The sequence below is a fragment of the Pteropus medius genome, unplaced genomic scaffold (genome assembly GCF_902729225.1).
Source record: "Pteropus medius unplaced genomic scaffold, Ma_sr-lr_union100, whole genome shotgun sequence".
Classification (NCBI taxonomy): domain Eukaryota; kingdom Metazoa; phylum Chordata; class Mammalia; order Chiroptera; family Pteropodidae; genus Pteropus; species Pteropus medius.
In genome coordinates, this window is record NW_024349804.1 from 10,596,097 (window position 1) to 10,621,681 (window position 25,585).

The window sequence follows — 25,585 nt, forward strand, 5'->3', positions numbered from 1 at the left end:
TAATACAATGAGTTATCGAAAGAATGGTTCATTTGAGACCTGAATTAGTTATTAAAGAAAACGTTAAATGACAGAACACAATCTGGACTTTTCATGTAAAAGCCAAAAGGTGGTTCAGACGATTCGAGAATCGGTATCGGTCCCTGGCTTCCCATCACCCAGGCTGGAGGAATGCAAGCACGCGTGAAAACCCATTCGTCAAAAACGTTATTGCCTTTTTGACAAATATTACAAATTCATCCCTCTGGTATTAAGTGCTGATGACGGAGGCCCACTGCCCCAAACGGATGGTAATTTGGGCAGCTGGCTCCAACCACAAAACGTGACAAACACGAACGTGCACATCGTTTTCCCCAAAGAGTTAGAATTTCCAAAATTACCTTATTGTAGGAGGCGGAACAGAGATGAGCATGTCCCCTCTTGTTCCCACACAACGTGAAGGACATTTTCTTACTTACTGCAACCTTGAATCGGTGGGTCGGGGCACAAGCCATCACTGAGTAAGCGTTTTCCGTGGATACAGAAACTCAAATTACCCGGCATGTTTTGAGCTTCCATGAAAAACCCAATCATTGCTGGGACGTTAGAGAGCCTAAAATGCCATTTCCCCTCCTAATTTTCTGGCGAACGTCTCTTCATCATTTCACCCTTCACAACCCCGCACAAACATAGGGCTCTCAGGCTGCGGCCCCCTGCCCTCTGTCCCCTTCTCATGGCACATGTGGGGCAGGGGTCTGCAACTGGCGGTGACTTTGCCCCCAGGGGAGTTAGCAGTGTCCTCAGCCCTTCCGGCTGTGACAGCTCAGGTGGTGGAGATATTGGCTTCTAGTGGGTAGAGGCCTGGGATGCTCCTCAACATCCTGCAGGGCGCGGGACGGCCCCCCCAACAGGGCTAGGGGCCTAAGACAGCAACAGTGTGAAAGAGGCTGAGAAACTCAGACTTTGGGCGAATGACTAACGTTCTCTGCGGCCAGGGTTTTTCTCAGTGGTAAAGTAAGGACGGTAATGACATCTACCACCTACCGCAACTGCTAACATGAGAATTAAGTCCTGCACAGTGACCGCCCAGCATACATTTATACCCAACGCTTGTTGCATCTTTATTACCTCGAGCCCTTTCCCATACATGCCTTCGCCGCCGTGTAATACCCGTGGATACAAGTCGGTCTCTTCACCCCACAGGGAGGGACCACCTCGTTGCAATCTGCATATTGCCTGGCATGTGGTAGACATTTGACAGGTGTGTATTTCCTCCGGCAGCTTCCTAAGAGCCCGAACCAGACTAGGGGTCACCAAATGTGCCCGTTTGGGGTTCTGTTTTCAAAGACAGAGAGACTGGGAGGCGTCAACAACGATAGGCCATCAAATCCACGGGGTGACGCCATCAGAACTGGAAAGGTAAAACGCGTCACCCCTGAAACTACTGAGCAAACGGCCTCAGATGCTAAGAACAGATCGAAACTCCGAGAAGCCAGGAGACACGAAAGAGGAAGAATCACATACCGAGGGCGACCGGCTTGTTTCGTGTGGAGAGACGAGGGCTTATCTTAGGACGTGGGGGGCCCGCAGGCCGGGCATGGGGCCCAGCGGAGCGGTTTCTGCCCGGATAATTTCGGTCGGCTCTTCAATAATTCCGAGGCCTACTCTCCTTATCTGTAAAAAGAAAATAACCATCCCCGTGTGACAGAATGTGGTGAGGAGGTATGCGATTTTTCCAAAGCACCTACGACACTATCTGTCACTGCATAGGGAAGAAAGGAAAACGCTTAAATCACTTCTCCCAGCTGTACCCAACACAATCAGGTGCCCGTAACCCTATGTGCTTGGCAATAAAGGCTGTATATGTTAATATACCGTTTCCCGTCCAGGCTTTACGTTAAAATAATTAGGAAAGGGGTTTTTTTTTGTTTTTGTTTTTGTTTTTTAAGCACTGGTCCCCAGTATCTGCTTTAATTGCTCTGAGAGAGGAGACTTGGGTATCACTATTTTTTAAGGCTCCCTGGTCAACTAGATGGGCAGCCAGGGCTGAGACCCCAGAGGGGACAGGTTCTGGAACACCTGCCACTTGCGCTCCCAAGGGCCATCTGTACCCAAGCTTCGGATGTGGAAACGGGGACCCTTTATCTGCAGGCCGACCTCTGCAGCCCGCATGACGCCCGGGCCCCATGTAGCCGTCTCGTAGTGCCGGAGTCTTCACGCGTTGGTATTGCGTCTCTCCGGGGCTTCTGCCGTTAAAGTTTACTACAGTTAGTTGTCCAATCATTTTTAGATGTGATGAGAACCGGGCTGGATCTCTTCACCGTAATTACACCTCGCCTCCTTGAATCCTCCCAGCGGCCAATAAAGTATGACTCTCCGAGATTTAGGAAGGTAAAAAGCGCCCGACCCAGTGGGTGGCACGTAGTAGGTGCCTGATAAAAATCACTCTCCCACCCGTTGGGCACATGATGTCACTAGGATTCGGAGCAGTTAGGTGAGTCAGTCAAAGTTACGGGCCGGTGTATGACTATCGACAGGGCAGAAACGTGAAGCCCTGCGTAAGAAAGACACCAGGAATGCCACCACGAATAAGAAAGAGTTCCGCTTTGGGAAAAGAGCTTTCAAATCCGTTTTTAGTCAGGCCCCACACGGGTGGCGAGCCAGCCCTTGTTCATGACTCACGTCGCAGGTGCGCAACCCCACGAGGCGGTTGCCGGGTTCACCTACCTGGAGACAGAGGGAACGTGGGAAGTCAGAGCTGCTTCTGCCAAACCCTGAGAATAGTGCCCACTCCCTCCCTAACAGCTGCCCCGCGGGCCCTGTGACACAGATCGTCCCCAAGGCAGGCTGTGATTTATGTCTGGCGATCAGCGGGGTGGCGGAAGGCAGCCCAGCAGCGGCAGGCCCTTCCACTGCTCTGCTCAGCCGGCCTGGGTTTCAGCCCCGTTTGTCTCCCAACAAACTGCCATTCTCCCTTCTACAGCTAAGTCTTGGCTTCTCCAAAACAATTGCTGGATGGAAGCTCTTCAGATAAGGAACTTGCCATTTAGGTCACTCGTTGACAACTTAAAACTAGAAGAGAGCTTTAAAGTTTGGGGACTGGCAGTTAGACATTCTCAACCATTACAGACCATTATTATGCTTTTTGTAATCTCTATGCACCGAATTTTTTTGCTCAGCTCATTTTTTTTTTCTTGAATATATTGATGTAAAAGAGAAACATATCGCCGTAAGTAACTGCGACACAGTTTCCGACCAAAACTTTGAGCCTGGGGAGTTTTCTGTTCAAAGGGAAGAGATGTAAATGTTAGGGGGATGTTTAGGACACACAAACGGCCACAGTCTTTCCTGGACATAATTAGAGAGACGTTAATAAGGGAATAACGTCCAACTCTGTATGCACCGAAACTTCAATACACGGCACATGCACCGGATAGAATCGCCCTGGGTAATCGTAAGATTCATTGACATTTGCTGAGCTCCAGGTACACACGGGGCGTGCTTTGTGGTCCGTGAGGTGCATCAATTCAGTCCACAGCAACACAGTGCCGGCAGCCGTGTCACGACCTCCGGTTCACTGACAGGGACACAGAAGTGCAGAGAAGTCACTGAGACATGACGTCTCCTTTCGGCTTCAGCAAACTCGGTGGCCTCAGCAAAATGTCATCTAAATAAAGGGCCTGAAATTTAACAAACAAAACGCCCATTTGCCTAACCACGCATTTCCCTTGTTAGCCGGCGATGCTGGCACCACATGGACTCAAGCAATCTCAGCGGCAAAAATGTAAATTCTGATGATTTGGGAAATGAAAAAAGACTCCTTATAGGTATTGAGAAACCGTAGTCCTTTAAAAAAGAGAACTATGGATTACGAAGAAGACAAACAAATACTCATTCGTGCATGGAATCTATTGATTTTAGAGTGTGAACTTCATTATTACTATAATTTTGCAAGATGCTGCCATTGGGGAAACGGCACGTGGGAACTCTCTGATTTATTATTTCTTGCGATTGCCTGAGACCTACACTTCTCCAGAAGAAAAGAAGTTTAATTTGAAAGAAAGCGTGACTGTTAAAAAACATTCTGCAGAAGTCAGGTGTGATTTTATTCCAAGTAACTTTCACATGTGTTATTTCGTGAGAACCTTAATCAACCCTCTTTGTCACCATCTGGATTTACTCATTTTCCAGGTGGGAAAACTAAGCTTCGGAGAGGAAATTTCACTTATCGAGGGTGACAGAGCTCATGGATGACAGAACAGGGATTCAGGTCCAATTCGTTTAAAACTGAGCCCCAAACCAAGGAAAGCTCAGGAAGGGCTATTTTTGTAGTTAAAAGCATTATCCTGAAATACACGCTGAGTACCTATTATTATGTGCAGAAGAGGAGGAGGGAAAGCTTAAACTATGTATCCCACGACCATCTCCAGAGACAGAACGTGGGAAATTTACCAACTGAAGGATGCTCTCCGAGAGGCAGTGGGGTGCTGTGGGGAGGCGGCCAGCTCTGCCATTCCCTGGCTTTGTGTAGGTCACACAACGGAACCCACCCCTACTAAAGCCAGAAGCCTTTATTTTCCAGGTGAGGGGAGAGTCTAGCTCTTGAGCTCTTGTCAAAAGGGCCATTTCCATGTCCAGATATGGTCGTTAGGCATAGAAAGGACTTCTTGCAATTACTTGGGTTCGCTTAAAAAATACATATATATATCAAGTGTACATATAAATATATATATATATATATATTTAAAATTACCAGTTCCAAAACCTCGCTTTTCTGAAGCCTCATATTTCCATCTATAAAGCATATTGCTCTATTTATAAATCTAGTGATTTTTATCTAAACAGAAAGACAGTCTCTCTTGCTTATCACAGGGAGGTTAAGGAATCTTAGACAGTAAGACCTATTTACAAACTCAGTTAAATCTCCCTAGACATTTGAAATGCCTTGCTACATTTCACTTACTTGATTTTTAAGTGCTGACAGGGCGGGTTTAAACCCTGACAAGCAAAACGTTAACAATTAATTTTTGTAAATCTAAGAAATGTATAAATATAGAAAAATTCAAGTTCTCTTAGACAATTCCAACTCTTTACAAATGGTGTCAAACATAGCTTGACTCCTGAAACTTAAAATCGTAAGACTAAAATCAGTTAAACACTTGAAATCGAAGCCACATGGCCAATCTGTCAGTATTCGTAAAACACCAGAGACCCTGAAACATGGAAAACACTGAGATTAGCCTCAATTTACCCCCCAGGTAATTACTGCTGTGGGCGTTTGTTCTCCTTTATTACATTTAATGATATTTCTTTTGTCTCCACCCGCCCCATTAGGAGGATGGGTGCAGACGTGCAGGCTCAGAAGGGCTGATGACACAGGCTAAACGCTGGGACCTCAGTGTGGGTGCCAGCTGCTTAGAGATCTGAGACCCGCACATAGCATCTGAGCTACGCTTGCTTCTGGGAGTCTTACCTGATCCAGGCGCAACTTTACAGCTCAAGGTCAACAGGCTTCAACTAAGACTAGTTTTGCAACATCCTTAATCTCCTCATATTTCTTCCGTACCGGACCCGGGCGGAGAGAATGTGCACATCACTCCCCCACCCCCACCCGCTTCAGAGCCTCCTCCTCGAACTTCGAGCACATTCCAACAACAGCGCTCCCAAAAGCCCAGCCATTTCGTTTGTATCTCTAACAATTTTAACAATAATCTAAGAACACCTTTGTGGCCATTTTGCAGGTGAGGAGAATAAGGGTTGGAGACATTAGTTAATTTGTCAATATAAATGAAAGGCTTGGAGTTTCTTCCGAGACCTGTCCAGTGTCCACATCAGCAAATTGCAGGCTGAATTCTTTCCATCATTCGGTTTCATGTTTTTTCTGTCTCAGATCTCCTGTCGTTATCGGCAGCCTTCCTGAAATATCGCTCTACCTGACAACGTCATACTTGAAACTCTTTATACTTCCTCAAAGCAAAAAACTAAGAGCTTTAAAATCAAGGTAATGATAGCAGGTCTGACGGTGCTAAAGAAATTTGACACAGAAAACCAAATGTCAGGAGAACGGATGATGTTATTTAAATTCTATAATGAGAAGCGACTTTATACACATCCTTTCCATCACCGCCTTTTATATTGACTCCTAACTTCTTTTGCTTAGAAAATTATGAGAAAAATAACCTGACTTTAGTTTTATAGGATGATGATAAATATGACACTGGACTATGTAGGCTATGAATTTGGCAAAAAAAAAAAAAAAAATGTAATCAAAGGTTTTTAAGGGCTCTGAATGATTTTATTTTGATCATTATGAACTGTATTTTATGTAACACTGTATTTCTTTTTCTTGCAGGCAGATAAGCTTAAAGAACTTAAGCGAGGTAAGTAGAAACTTTGTGCTAGGAAAAGAGAGAAATTTTTGTGCCTTAAGTGTCTGCAATGGCAAGATACTACTTGCTTCGGATACTCTATCACAATTATCGGAATAGCTATGCTCAATAAGTATTATCAGCCCTATTTTAAAGGTGAGAAAGCTAAAGCGAAACCAGGTCCAGATTTTAAGCCAAGATCCTGTCTTGCCACCATATTTAGGTGTGCATTTTGCCACCAAACTGGTACCAGGAGGAGAAGAGCATGCCTAGTCCCCACAAAGTCTTCTCCCGTGGCACCACAGAAATCAAGTGTGCAAATCTGTATCACACCCTGCCGTTTGTTCTTCACAAGAAAGACACCACTGCAACGTAGAAGAAACTTAAGCTACGGAGTCACACGGACCTGCGTTTGAATCCTGCTCTGCCACCTCCTACTTCTGTGAACTTTGGCACATCTCCCCTTCCCCGCTCCACCCCGGTTTCTGTCTTCCCGGCCGTTCAATGGAGATGGGCACACTCCAAAATCAAAGTAAACACGTAAATGAGGTGAGCGGTAGAGGCTCAGTATATGGCGTGAAAGCCGGGTAAGGTGGACACGTCTTAGAGCCCCCTTAGATGTTTACTTCCTTAAACCCTCAAAGAGGAAGTTCCTTAAGGAGGAGGGCGCCCCGTGACTGGTGAGATGTCTGCGCCCAACGGCCGACTTAAGGGATTCGGTCCTCGTCTTAGGATCTGGCCGATGCTCTCACATCTAAACTGCAGAGGTGGATTTTTCTTGCTTTAATGGCGTTAGGAGAATGTGAAAATCAAAAGTCACATTTCTAGCTTGTGACTCAAACCAGACATTTATCACCTCTCATCCATAAGACAGTCGTGTCAAAGAGAAAACCACAGAACTGCTGAAGAAGAGGCCAGCCCTGGTTCCATTCGGGACTTCACTGGCTCATCCCTTTGTGGGAGATGAACTTCCGGTATCACCAGGAAGGAGAAAGTTGGGTGTGGTACCCAGTCATCCAGAGACTCTCCACCCCTTTCTTCCTGTGGGTCAGATTTATGTGTCCCAAGTAGCAGATGGCTGCCACTCAAAGTAACCCATGGCCCAGAACTCACTGGTCGGTCTGAAAAGAGTCTCGGACAGGAGGGCACGAGGAAGCCAGCCTTGGACAGAGGGTCACGCAGGACTCTCCTCGTGACTTTGACTGTCATCTGCTAGCAACAGGCGCCGTCTAGAGAACAAAGCCTGGTGGGAACACACACTCTCCCTCCTCATCTTTTACCAAGATATCTCCCCATGGTTTGTCTGGGCTGAGCGCCAAGGCCACTTCTCCACCGCAAAAGTCCATCTCATAGGACAAATGCCATGCTTGAATGTGTGTGACCAGAACCTTGGGGACCAGGATCCAATTACGGCCCAACTCAAATTCACAAAGCACTTTATAGTTTGCAAAGAAAGTAGAGACTCATTGTTCTCTCAGGGTTTTGTGAGAATTAAATGAGACGAAGAAGCCTCGGGGAGGTGGAGAGATTTGCCAAGTTTCCCACAGCCGGGAGAACATGGGGCCAGCCCCTGAAAGCTCAAAGTCCAGGCCTTCTCCCCAACCTATAACCCTCGGCCTTGCAAACTACAGGGATACCTCGGAGCTAAAATATCCAAAGGGAAAAAAAAAAAAGGAGGAGGAAGAGAGGAAAGAAAGACGGGAGAGAGAGAAATAATAGAGAAACCATTACCACTTAACTCGAATGTTTATAGTCTAAAACAAAAAGCGTTCAAAGTAGAGAAACTAGAGGGATTTCACTCCACTTTTCTAATCTCACTTGATTTTAAATTCAGAGCCCTCCAGCAAAAAGTTGACTGGGTATCAATTAAATAAAACAACTGCTCCCCAGCCGGTCGGCTTCTCAGCCGTTGGTACAGCTCAGCATCCCTCTCCTCTGACAAGCCTGGGAACCACAGACACTTCCAATAGAGCACTTTGAACTGCCAGGTTCAAAGTCCTGGGGAAGCCTCGGTGGGGAGACTTTCGAACCACTCATTAGAATGGATTCATTACCCTTTTTCCTTCGCCTATAGATTTGCCTTGATTCGCTGTTCGTGAAGAAATGTATGCCCTCTTTCTAGAACCCTGAGGGACGCCAAGGTCTTTGAAACAAAAGGGCTTATCCGTTGGCGAGCTTCAGATAACACCTGTGATACATCGCTAAGCTGTTTGTTGCTAAAACTTTCTTGCCTGTGAAGCAAACAGGAGTCGGGCTCCAGGGTCAACTCAGCTGCAGAAAAAAACAGTGGGAATCTGAGTAAATGACACCATTTTGTTTGGACCTCATCTGCAGACCGCTGGCTTTAACTTTTCTTGGACGTCAGACCCTTTTGAAATTTTGATGTAAGACATAATAACCCTTCCTAACCCCCGGAAAAAAAAAAAATATGCACACATTTATAGAGGAAAAAAAACATTCGGCTCTTAATTTCAGAAGCTTCTTGGACCCCACTAGGTCACCTGGGGACCTCTTCCATCCCCCAAGTTAAGAAACTTTCGTCTAAATGATACCTGCGCTCCTTCTCAGCTGCATGAAATGAACTTTAGAAAATTATCTGCGGTTAAGTAAACCCTTCAGCAGATACTGTACTTCTCATAAGGCTTTTTGCTTCTTTAAAAGCAGTGTGGGGCCCCAGGGTGCGAGTCCAACAAGCACACAGCTTTTCATAACGAAAACTGATGAGGAATTCTCTTACTATTAACGAAAGGAAGAGAAGGGGTGTCTGGAAAGATAAATGGCTACATTTAAAAAGAATAAAGTGAATATTTTCACACTCGCTTTTTTAAACAAAGAAAATTAACAATAGCCTCATCACTTAAACACAACCTCTATTAACATTCTGTCGTATCTCTTCAAATCCCTTTACATACACACGCACGCGCGCGCGCACACACACACACACACACCTGCATGTAAATATGTCATAAGCCAAGTTTTTATCCTGAACCGTTTATGTAACATTGAGGCATACTTACAGTATAACCTTATCCCATGCTTTACATAAATACTTACAATACATTTATAATATTATAATACGTATATGAACACAGCCCCAAAGTTTATGTGATGATCTCCTCTCAGGTGGTCAGGTAGAAGGTCTCCAGTGTCTTGAAACTATAACTGACGATACACTGAGCATCTTTGTATGTGGAATGTGGCCCGGATTTTAGGTTGCTTTCTTAGAAAAAGACTCATCAACGGAATCACTGGCATAAGAATAAAAGCGTGTCTGTCTCCTGATAGCTATGGTTAGATTGCTTTCGAAGAGTCAGAGCAATTTGTAGGCCCATCAGCAGACCGTATACTTGCCTATCACACCATGCGGAGAGAATTAAATTTTGATTTTTGTTCTGTCTTTTGGAGTATGACTTGTAGTTTTTTTTTTAAATCTCTATACTAATGAAATTTTTCCCTAATTCTACTGACCAATTGCTCTAAAAACATACATAATGTAAAGTTCCCTATCACCACATTCAATACCTTTTTTTCTTTTTCTTTTTTATTAATACAGGTCCTGGGAACAGAGAAAGGTGAACTGTTTACATTTGTTTTCATACCCTGATGCCATTAGGTTAAGTTCTGTTTACAATGTCAGCCCTCTGTTAAAGGGATTGATGGTTGTTACGCCTGGGATGTATGAGCATGTGTGTGTGTGTGTGTGTGTGTGTGTGTCAATGAGACCCAATGACTCGGGACCTCACAGTCTGTTTAAGATTCCTGCTGTCTAACGTGGGTGATTTAAGTTAGGGCTGGGCTAGTGTCTTTCTTCAGCCCCAGGCTACTGACGATGAGGAAGCTCACTGTCCCCCATGCCACTTTGGGAAGACTTGCTGGGCCCCTGCTTGAGAGAAGCTCTCGGTCTATCTTTGCACACACACATATACCCTCATCTGAGCACGCACCCACACGTGCACACCGATGGTGTCAGTGCTGTGGAAGCATGCGATCCAATGCTCGCTTGCTGGCCGGCAGGATGCTAAGCAGGTAATGACTTCTTCTCACCTTTGAAATACCGCTCACCATTTATTTAAAATCATGAACTATGAGCAGAGCCAAAGGGCCTGAGCCAAGGTTCAGAGTTAACACAAGCAGCGTAGTCGGAGAAGGTAATAGAGGCCTCCGCCAGCTCACTGCGGCTCGGGCCGTGGTCTCTGCAGATCTCGTGTGTACTCTTCTGCACACTGAGGATATTAGACTTGAGCGAGGCCTAATCTGGCTTTGTGGATTCCCAAGGGCCCAGATGGAGGACTGGGGGTCTGTTGGCAATTCTAAATAAATTTAAAACCTAAAGAAAACCGTGCCCTTTGTCGCACTGAAGCTCAACCCTCTAACTGAAGTGTTCAGGCATTGTGGCATCGGCTTGGATGATTGTCAATGCAACAATGTGACATTGTTCAGCTCCCAAGGGGCTCCCAAGATGCTTGGGTGGCTGGCTGTTGATGACACGAAATGCTGTTATAGGCTGTGTGATTAGTGGACCAGTCACTGACTCGTCGCATCTCAAATAATCACATCCTTCAGTCAAAGGTGTCCATTTTGTCACCAATCTTGGACAGAGCACAGAGCAACAACCAGAATTAAGACACGCAGGTGTCTCTATGCTTCCTGAACTTTATTGCTTCCAGCCTCATCAGGGAGAGTGTTTTGTGGGATTTCGTATCAGAGTAGGATCGTATGCCCTTGGGAATTCCGGGTGGCTGGTTAAGATCTACTCGTGATGAAAAGTAAAATAAAAAGTGGCAACAGCAATGGCATACGTAACGACTAAATAACTCCAGTTCATATGGCTGGTGACACTTCCAAAACCTGAGGATCACAGGGGAAAAACTGAAAAAATGCACGCCCAGCGGTAAGCAGGGGGCGCTGCTGTCCTCACAGACCCCTGGGGCTCTCCTGCCCTATCGCAGGAGGGATGCGGAGATTCAGGGGTGCAGGCCAGCACTGGGCGTCCCCACTCCCCGCATCGCCCAGATAGTTCTTAAGTTCCACTTTTTCGTTTATGCTTTTATGCAACTTTTCATGGAAATGCAGAATCCCACTCTGTCCGCTTCCCCTTCGGGCCCTCCCATACCAAACACCTTCTTCCAACGTAATGTTCTGTATTTCAAGAAGTTCAATGATGAGTTCCAGATTTGGCATTCTTGAAAATGGTATCGAATATTCAATATTCAAAGCAATTTTTAGAGCCTCAAGGAGCAGCCACTCCCAGAGGCCAGGGTTGCTGCTGAATACGTGGGTTAGAGTGTGTGCTGACCACCAAGGCCCGCCCCTAACCATCGGAGATGACCGGATGAAATCGTAGTAGTTTTCATAGGCCTCTAACGGTCTCCATTTTCCTTTTGCAACCTGACCAAATCCTGTGGCTCCCTTACACAGCTCCTCATCATCGGATGAAGCCAGAATCATCTCACCTGTCACAAAACCAAAGTGCTCCAGGCATCCCGTTGGCCATTGCCAGGTAAGGAGCTGGGAACCCCTCCCCGGGTCCCAGCTTGGGGGCTGGGTCATGTGTGCTGCGGGATGACAACTTGCCAAGGTCCCTGAGAAACGGGAAGTCTTTGGCCTTCGATAAGGAATCACAGCTGTTCTCAAAGCCGATAGCATCCTTCTTCCTCTGCTTTGTGGGTGACTGAGTGAGAGAGCAGCGTGAGAGATTCGGACACTGGATTCTAACCAGACAGGACGGACTGGAAGGTCCGCCGACCAAACCAGGAAGAAAAATTGTCCTAACGCGACTCGGCTGACTACCGCCCAGGAAACTTATGGTTACTTTCGAATTGCACTTTGTAGGTGGCCGGGGCTTAAAAATGCCATTATCTGATGAAATACTCACCTGGTCGAGGAGTCGAGAAAGAGTCGAGGAAGCTAACTAAGGCTCAGGCTGGTGGTTCATCAGCCAAGGTCACTGTAAAGTATTGGGGGGACCGCCTTAAAACACAAGCCGGGGCCACCGAAGTCAGTACTGTGAGTTCCTCGTGACCCTGGTCTGACCCGTGGCTCCAGCCTCGGTTCATGCAACTCGCCCACTCTCCACTGTCACCTAAGGCATGTGCTACGTCTCTGCCTGTAACACTCGCCCTGTAGTCCCCCTCGTCCCCCCTTCCCTACCTGGAACACTTCTCTCCATCCATCAGACCCCAGCTGAAAGCCACAGTGAATCCAGGAGGTGGTTGTGACCCATTCTCCAGAGGGAATAAACGAGGCCCAGAGACACTGAGGCCCTCGCCATCGAAGCCAAGTGCAGCTCTACCCTTCGGTGCCCGTGTGGCCTATACTGACTCGATTCTAAAAAGGCAGCCCAGGAATCCCGACCCTTTGGCATCTGCCCGTTGATTTTTAACAAATAATGATGCTGCCTTTAACTATCCGATAAAGATTTATAGGGAGCGTGCCCCACTTACGGTGGGACAGAGTGGTGGCTGGAGAAAGTCACTAGGATTAGACCGCTCAGTGTCATCACTGGCAACCGACGTGACCTCAGGCAGTGTCGCCCATCTTACGGGCGAAGCCAAGAGCGGAGCCAGGCCTGTCTCGAGTGTCGCGTAGACGGCAGCCCTCATTGCCATTGCCATTGGCAGGCCCTGTAGGTCAGGGCGCTCTCTGCCCACGCTCCTTTCCCCTCCCCCGCTTCCTTCCCTCGTCCTACTTCACGTCTTCGGGAACCTGGTGGTCACTCCTTGGCCTGTGGGTGCCAGGACTGTGGCTTCTCATCTCTTATCAGGCCGTTTCCTCTTTAAGGCCTAATCAGACACAAAACTCTTCCCCGGGCCCCAAGTCAATACTCTTTCTTGCTGTGCTTTTCTAAAAGGAAAATAAAACCGTCATATGAGAATGAGCTTTCAGTCAGGCCCACATCTGTAGTAGTTGTTTGACGTGATTTGGCCTCTTTTGCTTAATTTATTGAAAAAAATCTGCTTTTTCTTCTTCTATTAACGGGCTTCTCCTCCTGAGGCCCCTCTGTAGACGCTTTCCCAAGCCGACCTCTAGGCGTTGGGATTCCTGGGGTCCATCTGAGGTCACTGTCTACCACGAAGAGCCGAGGCAATGCCATGCATCCCCCCACCCCACCAGTGTTGAATGTCAACCCTGCACTGATAATTCCTAAATCTCCGTCCTCGTCCCCAGCCACCCTTCACAGCCCCAGACCTATATATCCCACTAGCCGTTTTCCTTAAAGAGGCGACAAACGTCTCAAACTCAATGTTGGGAACCGAACTGTTCACATCTACTTTCATCCCCCAAATGACACTACCCTCGGGAAATGGCGAGCTCTCGTTCCCATCGTCACCCTCCCCACCCAATCTGTTTCCAACTCCCAAAATTCTCCGTCTGAAACATGCCTCGAATCTCTTCGCTTTCCCAGCTTCCAACATCCACCGGCCACCACCGACCTCACCTGGCCTATTGCAACAGCTGCCTAATGATACTTATCTCCATGCCCGACCTTTCATGCAGAAGAAACTGTTTTCCGGTCTCTGGCAGAACGAGCCATGTTTTTGGCCTCTGAGCCTTTGTCCTGCTGCTCCCCCCGCCTCGCTCCTCACCCGTGTCCAGTTCTCCTTTCAGAGGTCAGCTCAGTTAGGGTGTTTCCCAGGAAGGTTTTCCGAAGATTCAGAGCAATTAGTCCTGGGTTATGGGAGCTTCTGCTACCACAGGACCTTCTGCTGGGCACACACCTGTCATAGTATTTATCTCACATTGTGATTATGATACAGGGATGTCTTCTCTCGGTAAATAAGTGCTTTCAGGCAGAGGCCATGTCTTATATTTCATTTTATATTCCCCCAAACATACCAAGTACCCAGTAAGTACTCGACATGTGTTTGTAAAATAAAAGAATCACCATTTTTATTTTATTTTGTGAGGTTTTTTTTTTTTTTTTGCTTCAATCTTTATAAATTCTGTGCTTAAGAGCTGAATATCCTCAGAGGATCTTCCTATTCTCGTAACATCTTCTAAAAATCTTGACAATTTAAGGCAGAGAAGTTTTGCTATTCGGGATTTTTTTATCCAGATGTTTATCAAAACCGTATATACTGGTTCCTAGTAACGAGATCCTGGTTTTAACACACCCAGAGTCTTGGATGTCAACAGAAGTATGTCGAGGGACAATCACAGTATGGTGGTTGAACGATCTGCCAGCATTTTGATGTGCAAAGCAAGCCACGAGCCAGCTCCCATGCAGATGACAAAAGCCAGATATACACTCAGTTGACTTCACCAGAGCTAGAAAGGGCTTGCTTAGAAGCTTAGGTCGCATTCTATTAACCCAGAGGCTCTGGTCGACATCACAATCCCTGGTACAGAATGTGAGCCAGGTAATTAGATTTAACCGTAGTAGCACTTAAAACTTACAACGACAGTGCGACCACAACACGAGATGAACCAGAAAATTAGAGCGGCCGTCAAATAAAGCCAAACGTTAAGCAAAGCGCTAACTAGAGTCATCGGTAAAAGTCTTGGTAACATCATCATTGTGCTTAGAAATGCGTATTGGGATTTTTATTGTCTTTTATCATAGTTTTCACAATCTCTTTTGCTTTATGGATTTTCTTTCCATAATCTACACAGTTTTCTCACCTAGCTCACTGGCCATGGCTCACTCTCTCGACTGGTACATACCAAGAAGGCCCGACCAGGCACAGATCATTTTCTATAGTGTCTAAATTCATGACTTTCAGTTATAAAAAATCATGATATATGCTCACCAAAATGACATGGAAAGAACTTATGTGAGTCAGTTTGTTCCATATCTGATGTTCATCTGTGCTGGGAAGGGAGAGAAAGACCTGCCTCTTCTTGCCTTGCAAAACAGACACTTCTTCTAGCTCATCCAGTAAGACATAAAGTGCTTGACAAATGTGACTCAGGCCATTACCGATGACCACGCCTCTGAGTGGAATTATACCCAGAATGGGAAATACTAACGTTCTTCCAATTCTCACATTTCCTTCAGCTCTTCATTCATGACGAACAACCACGGCATGCAAAACCGAGGTAAGAACACTTTACCTAAGAAAAGAAACAGGTAAATCATCACACCACAATACTCCTGCAGTGTGACAGCTTTTGTAAACCCCAGAGTTGCTGAGATGATGTGTATAAATGTAATTGGCTTGCTTTCACTGATAGATACCATTCCATTGCGTTAATAGAACAATATTTATCCATAAGTAAATATAATCACTTAGATAATTTCCAGTTTTTTCCTTCTTATGAACATTATATTATGAACAATTTTGTAGATATCTTCCCATATACATAATGCGTACATGTTTTCCCATGTGCAAATATAAGTTCCCTAAGAGTAAAAGCTCTAGGTCTTAGGCTATTCCTCTCTTCACTTACACTAGATGGATTTTCCAAAGTAAGGATATCATTTAGGAGTCCCCCTTACTCCCCAACCTCATCAACAGTTGTTTTGGACAAAACTTATAGCTTTTGAGAATCTATTTGGGCGTAAAATAGATTTCTCTTAAGACTGTGAAATGGAGAAAATAAAACCAACCTCTCTTACTAATTGTAAAGCAAAAGTCAAAAGGACACCATATCCGTAGAGCTATCTAGAGCAGCATGTAAATATAGAGTTCGTTTCTATTGGTGTTGGAATTTGATATGATTAGTATTATGTTGCCCAAACCAGATCTGTCGTGTTCACCTGTCTGTCTTCTCTCTACATGCCGTGGGGGCCAGGACAAACTCAGTCTCTCTCCGCTGTGCCATAGGGAGCTTAGGGCTAGAGGAAGCAGACTCCAGCAAGTAGAGTGGAAAGACCGGGGGCTCTGCTGACCTTGGTTCCAATTCTGCCCCTGTCCCTACAACAGCGTCACCTTGAACGAGTTAATTTTAGGAACTTCAACCTCCTCCATCCATAAAACTCAAATAATGTTAACTCACAGGGTTAATGCGCACACACGCACACACATACACACACACGCCGCCCTCTGCTAGACACATAGTAGACAACTGACACATTTTAATGTTGTTCTTTTTCCTGCATTCCCTTTCCTTCTCGGGGGATTCATTGCCCAGTTGACCCCGTTAGATCAACAGTTTCCTCCATGGCCTCCATCAAGTTTTTATATTGGATAAGCTAATATGGGAAACACATTTCCCCTGATGTACACTTTGCTAATAAGAGGTTCCCAAGGGAGGACTAGCTTTTTAAAGGAAGGTGGCTAAAGGGGAGTGTGATTAACCTGATGTGTTCAGTCCCTGGGACTCGAATGTCAGGAACGGTCGTCCTGGAGGCCAGATCTCAGTGTGTGAAGATGGAGAGACTGGAGTGTCCAGATGGGAGGTCCAGGGGATGAACAGCCCCAACAGGGCACGACTTAGTGGGCTTTTGAGACCATGTTGCGAGGATGGGGACACAGAATCGTAGCCTAAAGAGGAACCAGGGTCTTGAAAGACAGCATCTCGCACAAATAAGAACTAAAGAGCCATGGAGGAATGTGACGTGGGTGGCCTGCATTGACGTGCGTCCAGGCCAGCAACCTAGGGCTGGGCGTAGATCATGCATACAGGGTCTTGAAGGTTGTTCTCTGCACATCTCAGAGGTCACAAGGTTGCTTAAAGAAACAGCCTGGGATGGACGACGGAAGTGTCCAGGCCTCCAGAGAACTACAAACACCACTAATTCTTCCTGCAGTCAACAAATAGCCACCAAACACATGGTTTATACCCAAAATTGGGCTGAGCCCTACAAATGCAGAACAGAGACAACACAGTCCCTCAACCAACCACAGTTTAAGCACCACGATGCCCCTCCATCAGCTTACTGAACAACTGTCACTCTACTAGGTGAAAATGCATCTCGGAATCACAGTGCTTGGAAGAAATTAAGTGCACAAAAATCAGTATGCAACCCGGGCTCTCGCAGAGTTCTCAGTCTGGCGGGCTCTCTAACGCTTATTGGTTTTCATGTGAATGCGTCAGGTGACGCAGGCAGCCCTCACCATGTAGAACGGTGACACCTACATCTCTGTCGATGTAGATATTACCATCTTTATTCTACGAGTGAGAAAAGATTTTGGAAATGTTCGCTTATTCTTGACAGTTCGACTGCTCCTTGATAGACAGCCTTCTCTCAATTCCTTGATAAATGAATTCAAGCTAAGCTGTCAGGAGCCTAAGCAGATAGCTCTCAGGACAAATATCCAGAGAGAGAAATTTTAGAAGAATATCCAGGCAGTTTGGTTATACTCCAAAATAGTGTGACGTTACTCTCCAAGTCTGGGATGGTGGATGATTTGTTTTCTTTGTGGTTTTTAGTGTCTCTTCACTAATGTTTTCTTTTTCTCTCTGTATTTTGTTCTTTAAAATTTATGGCTTTTTTTTTCTTATAAGGTTATTTTTTAAATTGCCTGTAGGGTAAATTAAAACGTGCTAATTAATAGGAATAGATACTTAAAATAAGATGCTTTTATTATCAGTTACAAAAGAAAGATCTAAGCTGCGTTTCTGTAATTAATTATGTTAATGCTGGCAGTAGCATTTATTGAATGACTAATATGTGCCAGGCGCTGTGCTAAAAACTTCACATAAGAATTTTGGAATATTAGCAATTATTGATTTCGGTATGATCTTACAAGCCATACCATCGTTATTAGGCTGTCCTGCCTCAAATCTTATTGACCACCTAAGTTCCTCCACTAGTCTATGTCAATCTCCTCATTGCTGTAACCCTCCGTTCTCCAAGTAGGAGGAGAGTCATCTTTCATGGGGGTATAAAACACAATCGCAACCTCTTATGTAAAGAAAACTTTCCAAAGATTACCTGCCCTTATTTAAGAACAAAATCAAATAAGTACTTACAGTGGATTATAAACACGGAGTGTTCTTTATTCATTAAGCAGAGACCCAACCAGGCCTTTGGGGGAAAATTGCGTGGCCAAGTTGTTCCTTCGTTTTGTTTAACTCATTCTCTGAATAGACTACGAATGCATATAGCTGTTTTCCAATGCTCTCTCTCAAGTAGGGCTTTTGCAATATTCAAGCAAGGCACTCGGAGATCAAATATAATAAATCAGTTGCCACAATAGAATGAAAAATTCATAATTGCTGAAGACTATTATGTACATGGATAGGAAATGTTGATAATGGTTATTTTCTTCTCTCGAGTGTGTTCTTATTGTTTCAATCCATGTTAAAAAGATAGGAGTGGCCATTTCAATAAGTCTCTGTGTATTGCTTCGCTATAATTTAAAGTTTTTAAAAGTCTCTTTTTTTTTTTTTAATAGCTCTTTTAGCTTTCTCTTGGCTAGAATTTGCCTGGTATACAGTTCTCCATCTTTTGTTAGTGATCTCTCTGTGTCATTTTATTTTAGGTGTGTAATTAGCACACACCTGGAAGGTTTAAACCAATCTGCATCTGCTTTTTAAATGCTAAGCTTACACCTTTGATGTTAACTGTGATTACTAATATTTTTTATTTGCTTTTATATTAGTTTGTGCCTCCTATTTGTCTTGCTTTTTACTGACTTTTGGCTTCTTTTCCTGCAGATACTGGGTTCGTTTCTTCTTTATTCTTTTTTCTTTCTTGGAATTTATACTATTCTCCTGTTGGTTTTAATTTTAAATAAAAGCATGCTTGAATTTTAAAACTCTAAAGTTCACATCGTCTTCCCAAACACTATAGGAAACATTTCAAATAAAATTTAAAAGGAGTGATGTCTTTAGAAATATTCCTCATTTTAAAGTCTTAAACTAGTAGGTGAAATTAACTTACTATGATGAATACAATTTAAGCTTTAAGTGATCGAATGGTTCTCTACAACAAACATTTTAATATGCATAATTCCCTATAACAACATTCTTAGGCTTGATGTTAGAAGCCACAACCCTTGGAACTACTAAAATAGAACTTTCAATGTTTTGGGAGCACTGTTTCTTCTTCTTAGTAAACCTTAGAGAAATACGTGGCTTTTTGATAAACAGAAGCAGAATAAATGTGCACATACCTAAGTGTTATAGTAACTGGGACGTAAATATTTCCTAACGTTTTATATAGTATTCTGCCTCAAAAGGTACTGTGTTGAAAGCATCCTATTCTTAGTTCTTGTCAAGCTATTAACCAAGACTATAACTTTGGTTATATTTTCTAGAGTAAATTAAGACTTTATACCTTGTGATTCTGCCTGCGCACTAATCACCCCTCTTCCATTTTATGTTATTGTCCAGTGCTTTATTTTGTTTTCCTACCCTCGAGGCTTTATAAATTTTTTACAGTTATTCCTTGCTTTAAATTACTAAATTATTTATAAATATTTTTGTTTACTATCCCTCCTAATGCCTTCTTCCCTGTGGCCTTAATTTCCTAGAATTCGACTTTAATTAGCATTTATTGGAATGAAATGGCATGCAGTAGAAATATGTTATTTTCATCGAAGTATATAGAAAAAAGACCACATCCAAACTTGACAAGTGGTAGTATCCTAAAGCTTAGGTACCATGTGAAATGACTACTTTAAAATCTATTGTTCTATCTTCTCTTTTAAAGAATCTTTTACCCAGGCATGATTTTGTAGCATTAGTCACTTGGAAAATAATGATTCGCAGACCTGAGCAGATCTTTCCAACGTTGACGTATTTCATTACAAAATATTTTTTAAATCACGTTTCTAAGTCCTACCAACGATCTCATCAGAAAAGTCTAACCGTTGGGATGCTGTTATGTCAAGATGGCAGACGCGAGTTTTACCAAATTCCGATCTGCGTTTGAAAAGTCTAACTTTATAATGGGCAACAAATACTGCCAGTTGTTTTCTAAGAAGTAACAGGCTCACTTCGTTCATGTCTAATAAAATATCTACCAAATGCCTGAGTCTGAATAACCATAATTGGTCAGTCATTTTTCAGGTTAAAAGTGTGATATTCCATTAAAACAAAATGTTATTCTTTCAAGTTAAAAAAAAAATAGTGTTTCCTGAGTTGGGAACAAGCTTGGCTTGTTTAAGAAACTGAACAAAGTTCATTATGGCCAGAAAAAAATGAACCTGGGGAGGCACTCTTAAGGGCTGGAATGGATGGTGAATGGATTTCGTAAATGGAAATAAGTAAATGGAATAGAATAAATGGAATAAATTGCCGTGGAAATACCATTAAATAAGTAAATGCAATGGAATGAATGGAAATACGTGGAATGGAAATTGCATTAGAATAGATGAATGAATATTGAATGGAACCCCGAATGGAATAGATAGATGAATGGGTGGAATAAATAGAAGTAAATGCAAACAAGTAGATGCATTGAATAGATAAATGAAATCGAATGGAAGAATGGAGAAAGCGGAATGGAATGGAATGAGCCATTGATGAATGTCGTGCAGGCGTAATGGTGATGATAGATAGAATGGGGCCAAAAGTAGGCAGTGATGACAAGCAAAACGAATATTGAATGGAATAAACATATGCAAACGGAAACGAGCAAATAAATAAATAAATAATAGAATAGAATGAATAGATAATGTTTGATAAATGCGGCCGTGATGGATGGATGGATGGATCATGGAAGGTGCATGGTCTGGATGGATGATGGATGGATGGATGGATGGATGGATGGATGGCTGGATGGATAGATGAGTGGATGATGGAGAAATCATAAGAGAAAGATTATTCAGGGCTTTATCGATAGAAGTCAAACTTTTGGGTTTTCCTCCAGGTGTACAGGAAATTATGGAAGCATTTTTACCAGGGAGAGTAGCAAAATCAGAATTACATTTTTTAAAGATGACTCTGGAAGCCCCAGAGAGAAAGGGACAAAAGTTGAAGCAGGAGAAGGGCCCAGAGGAGATGACCCGTGGGGTGACCACGAAGGCTGCCACCGACACGGGAAGGAAGGACAGGCTCCAGCTCCTTGTTGGAGGGAGCCAGTCTGAGACAGGAACGACGTCACGTTTTAATGTGAATTTGTTTTTCCCAGATCATAAAGAAAGCACCCAGTCACTTCCTCCTCCCGCATGTCAGTCTCCGGCCAGCTACAGCCCTAAGGAAAATTCGCTTTGCTATAAAAACATGAGCTGGAGGAAACCTTTCCCCACGAGGTCTGACGAAAAGGTAAAAGACACATCTCCGCTTTGTCTTTCTAGATAAACTCAGCCCCTAAATAGAGTTTTACGGACGCCTCAAAGGGGATCCTCACGACTGACTTTCATTTTTTTTCCCCTTCTGCCTACATATTACAGAGTTTTAGTATTTTTAAGTGTTTTACTATACAACATTTTATGTTGCTCTTTTACCGGATTCTTTCATTTGCATACCGTAGTCCCTTCTAATCACGCGGGATGCATTCCAAGACCCGCAGCGGATGCCTGAAACCACAGATAATACCAAACCCTATATATACTATGATTTTCTCTGTACATACCTATTTACGATAAACCTTAATTTATAAATTAGCACAGAGATTAACAACAATAACCAATAATAAAATAGAACAGTTGTAACAATATACTGTAATACAAGGTACAACAATTTCCTCCAAAGGAGGCCTCGCGTAAGAGATGACTTTGAACCCAATCTTGATGGACGAGAATGGCAGAGCTGAGGGTGGGGCGAGTAGGAGGGATTCTGGGCAGCAGGGCCAGCTCGTGTGTGTCCACAGGGTGACAAACACATCTAGCTGGCCAGACTCACGTCTTCAGGCCGGGTGGTGGCCGGAGTGAGGCCGCAGAGTTAGGTGGGAACTGGCTCATGGCGCTCACACGCACTTGGTGCAGCCACCATTGGAAGAGTCAGCTTTGTGCTGAGAGGACCAGACACTCAGACTGAGAGACCAAAAACCTGATGTCACATCCCTAGCACTTGCCAACCAGGTGACCGATGTTGACTTCCTGAGCCCCCCTGTCCTGACGTGCCTGCCTCCCGGGGCTGTTGCTGAGATGGATTAGGCTAACAGAGGAGGAGGGGCTGTGGGTGTGTGCATTCATGCAGGGCACTGTTTAATAATACGGTCCTCGGGAACTGCAGACCTACTGTGCATCTGACCGTCCTTCCTTTTCTCTGTGATGGCAGATTTTATAATCAAAAGAAATCAATCGGTATACATAAGGGCGTGGCATGGGATAAAGCCAGGCAGACTAGGGTTCAAATCCCAGTCCCACCATTTGTGACCTTAAGCAGGGGCGTCAAGATGTTCTCAGGCTGCACCTGTCGGCCCCTCCCTGCTGTTTTCGTCATTACGGCAGCATCGGCTTCACAGATAGCATCCCACCTTCAGCAGGTGATGACTTAGAAAGCATCGACAGCTGAAGCCTTTATTATCCATCTGAGCATGGTGCCTAAAGGCCTTTCCTGGTAGATGGAGAGAAATTTCTGGTTACTTTCAATGGCAGACAGACTCACACGCCAGTTTCATAATTCCCAAGTGGCGGTGACTTTTTCTGTCCCCAGGTCCAGGGACGGATCTTTGAACGATCAGTCAAACGGTGATTTGGCACAGGTGGAGCGAAAGTAAATTTTCGTTAATTAATAATTAGTACCACCCCTTTACTCCAAAAGAGTCATCATGTGACCTGTCCTTGCAGGACATCCGCCACAGCGAATGGTACATCGGAGAGTGCAGCCGCCAGGCGGTAGAGGAGGCGTTGATGAAGGAGAGCAAGGTGATGCATCCCTCCGGGCCCACCCCTCACGGCTTTCTGTCCGCGGGTTACCGGCCGTAACGGGCAGTGTGCTCTGACGTGTCGGTCGGTTCCTGCACCATCTCGTGTTTCTCCACACGGGAGAGGTCGTCATTGAAAAAGGGATTTCAGAGTCTTAGATCTGAGACTTGATCGTGTCCCTTTTCAGCTGTGTGACTTTCACACGTTCCTCAATATCGTTAAGTGTCCGTTTCTTGGTTAAAAATCAACTCTAAGGAACTATTTTGAAGATCGAATGTCATAGGTGGGGTCGAAATGGAGATCGTAATGGAAGACACCTTCCTCTGTCCGCTTTCTTTACATTTTCTCTCCAAGGCACGGATGGGTCTTTACGTCTAGCTTCTCCGGGGAAGGAGTAGAAATTATGAGCACTGTGATAGTCAGGAGGTGGTAGGTTATGCTGCAGTAACAACCCTAGGATCTCAGTTGCTCATCCTAATAAAACTATATTTCTGGCTTGTGCTCCACGTGCAAGATGGGTGTGAGTGAGTGGGTGGGTAGACCCAGACTGCCGAAGGCTCCATCTCAGTGTGTGCTCACGCCAATCACACGCTGGCTCCTAGGACAGCCTCTCAAAAGTAACGTGCTTCATCTCTGCTCACATTTCTTTGGCCAAAGTCACACGACCAGACCTTACTTCAGAGGGAGTGGGGAAGTACAAACCTACCATGTGACCGAAAAGAGAGAAAAACTGGAATATTTGCAATCAGATCAAATGACTACTCTAACCATCATCTCAAAGAGTAATTAGCTATTATGCAACTATGCTACTACGTGCAGAGAACTATACTAGACAGTTTAGAAGGAAAGGCTCTCAAGGCCATGCAAACCTATCCTCGACTAACAAGGACGATGGTCGTTGTTGAAAGAGGAAATGTAAAAATGAATGACTCAGTTAATTAGTGGATGGGTGGATAAATGATAGGTCCCCCATAAATTTAATAAAGCCTAATAAAACTCTCAGAATCGACATTCTAAAATCCAATAAAGTATGTGTAAGTTGCTATGAAAAATAGAATAAAGCCCCCCACGAACAAGATATCTACGCCCTGATACCCAGAACCCGTGACTATGTCACCTTACATGGCAAAAGGAATTGGCCCGTGTGATTAGGTTAAGCATCTTGAGATGGGGAAATTACTCTGGATGGCCTGAGTGGGTTTAATGCATCAGAAGAATCCTTATAAGAGAGAGCAGGAGAGTCAGAGTCAGACACTCTGGCGCCCCTGGAAGCTGGAAAAGGCGAGGAAGTGGATCCTCTCCTAGAACTTCCAGAAGGAACTCAGCCCTGCTGACACCTCGACTTTAGCCCAGGGAAACCCAAGTTGGAATTGGACCTCCAGAACCATAAGAGAATAAAAATTCGTGTTTTAGTCTAAGTTCATGGTAGGAAATGAATACAGTCGCTAACAGAGTATCTTGAACCTCTTAGAAATAAATTGAACTATCTCATTTTCTAGATGGGGAAAGTAAGGCCAAGTCAAGGTCTCGGTCACAACGTGGAAAAAGTCCCCGAGCCTATATTCAAGATCAGCGCTCTTCACAAAATCACAGCTGCCTCGAGCAGCCAGTATTGTCCTTTCCATTCTAGATGGGGACCAACTGATTAGCCATGCCCCATTAGGAGAGTCACTTAAGGAATTAGACCCTAATTCCCTCGCGTATAAAATGCAGATAAAACACCTCCTCAGATTTTATATAAAAGTCAACTATTGCCATCTCCCCTCAGAGAAGCTCAATCTATTATGCTAAAAGCCTCTCCCGCTCAAAGCCTCCCACTGTCTCCTGACCGATCCCCCTGAGTACCAGGCAGAACAGGAAAGAAGCAAACGTGGGCAGGTGCAGGGAGGGAGGAGGCTCCTCCACGCGGCCGGCAGGCAGGACGGTGCCCTTGAAAACGGTGCCAGAGGCAGACTCCAGGGGCCAGAGACTGCAGGAGTGTCACCGGATAAGACCCCAGCACAGCATGGTGCATTTATCCACCAACGCCATGCCAGGTTGTGGGCATGACACTGAGGACAGTGGGGGGCGTCGGAAGATTTGGAGAAAGCGGGTACCATCATCTGGCTGGTACACTTCTCAGAAGATAACAAGACCCCTCATGCGTACTGGCACTCAGTGAATACTCGCTGAGTTAACTCGAATAAAGAACGAGTTTGCCACACACCGAAGCCATGGGGGAATGTCATACACGCGCGCATCGCCACAGCCACCAGGGCCCGGGTGGGACGCTGGCAGGTCCGGGGAAGTAACCGTCCTTCCCTTGTGCTTCAGGATGGCACTTTCCTGGTCCGAGACTGCTCCACGAGATCCCGGGCAGAACCCTACGTGCTGGTGGTGTTCTACGGGAGCAAAGTCTACAACGTGAAAATCCGCTTCCTGGAGAGGAATCAGCAGTTTGCCCTGGGGACAGGACTCAGAGGAGACGAAGTGGGTATCACGTCACGGCGACCCCTTTCCATGCCAGACACAAACGGGGGGCGCGGGGTCGGGGGGAGTTTGGGGTGGCAGGCCATGGCATCTCCACATCCCAGGCCATGGCATCTCCACTCC

The 25,585-nt window shown here is 45.0% G+C and overlaps 1 protein-coding gene across 2 annotated transcripts in view; it reads left to right on the plus strand.

Moving 5' to 3' along the window:
• Nucleotides 1–25,585, plus strand: part of CLNK (cytokine dependent hematopoietic cell linker) — a 123,669-nt gene that overhangs the window by 90,036 nt on the left and 8,048 nt on the right. For both annotated transcript variants that reach the window (XM_039838182.1, XM_039838181.1), the window contains 7 exons: nucleotides 6,332–6,359; nucleotides 9,901–9,919; nucleotides 11,766–11,847; nucleotides 15,346–15,386; nucleotides 21,313–21,446; nucleotides 22,916–22,993; nucleotides 25,307–25,462. In XM_039838182.1, the coding sequence (XP_039694116.1) occupies nucleotides 6,332–6,359; nucleotides 9,901–9,919; nucleotides 11,766–11,847; nucleotides 15,346–15,386; nucleotides 21,313–21,446; nucleotides 22,916–22,993; nucleotides 25,307–25,462 (538 nt within the window). The remainder of the gene's footprint in view (nucleotides 1–6,331; nucleotides 6,360–9,900; nucleotides 9,920–11,765; nucleotides 11,848–15,345; nucleotides 15,387–21,312; nucleotides 21,447–22,915; nucleotides 22,994–25,306; nucleotides 25,463–25,585) is intronic.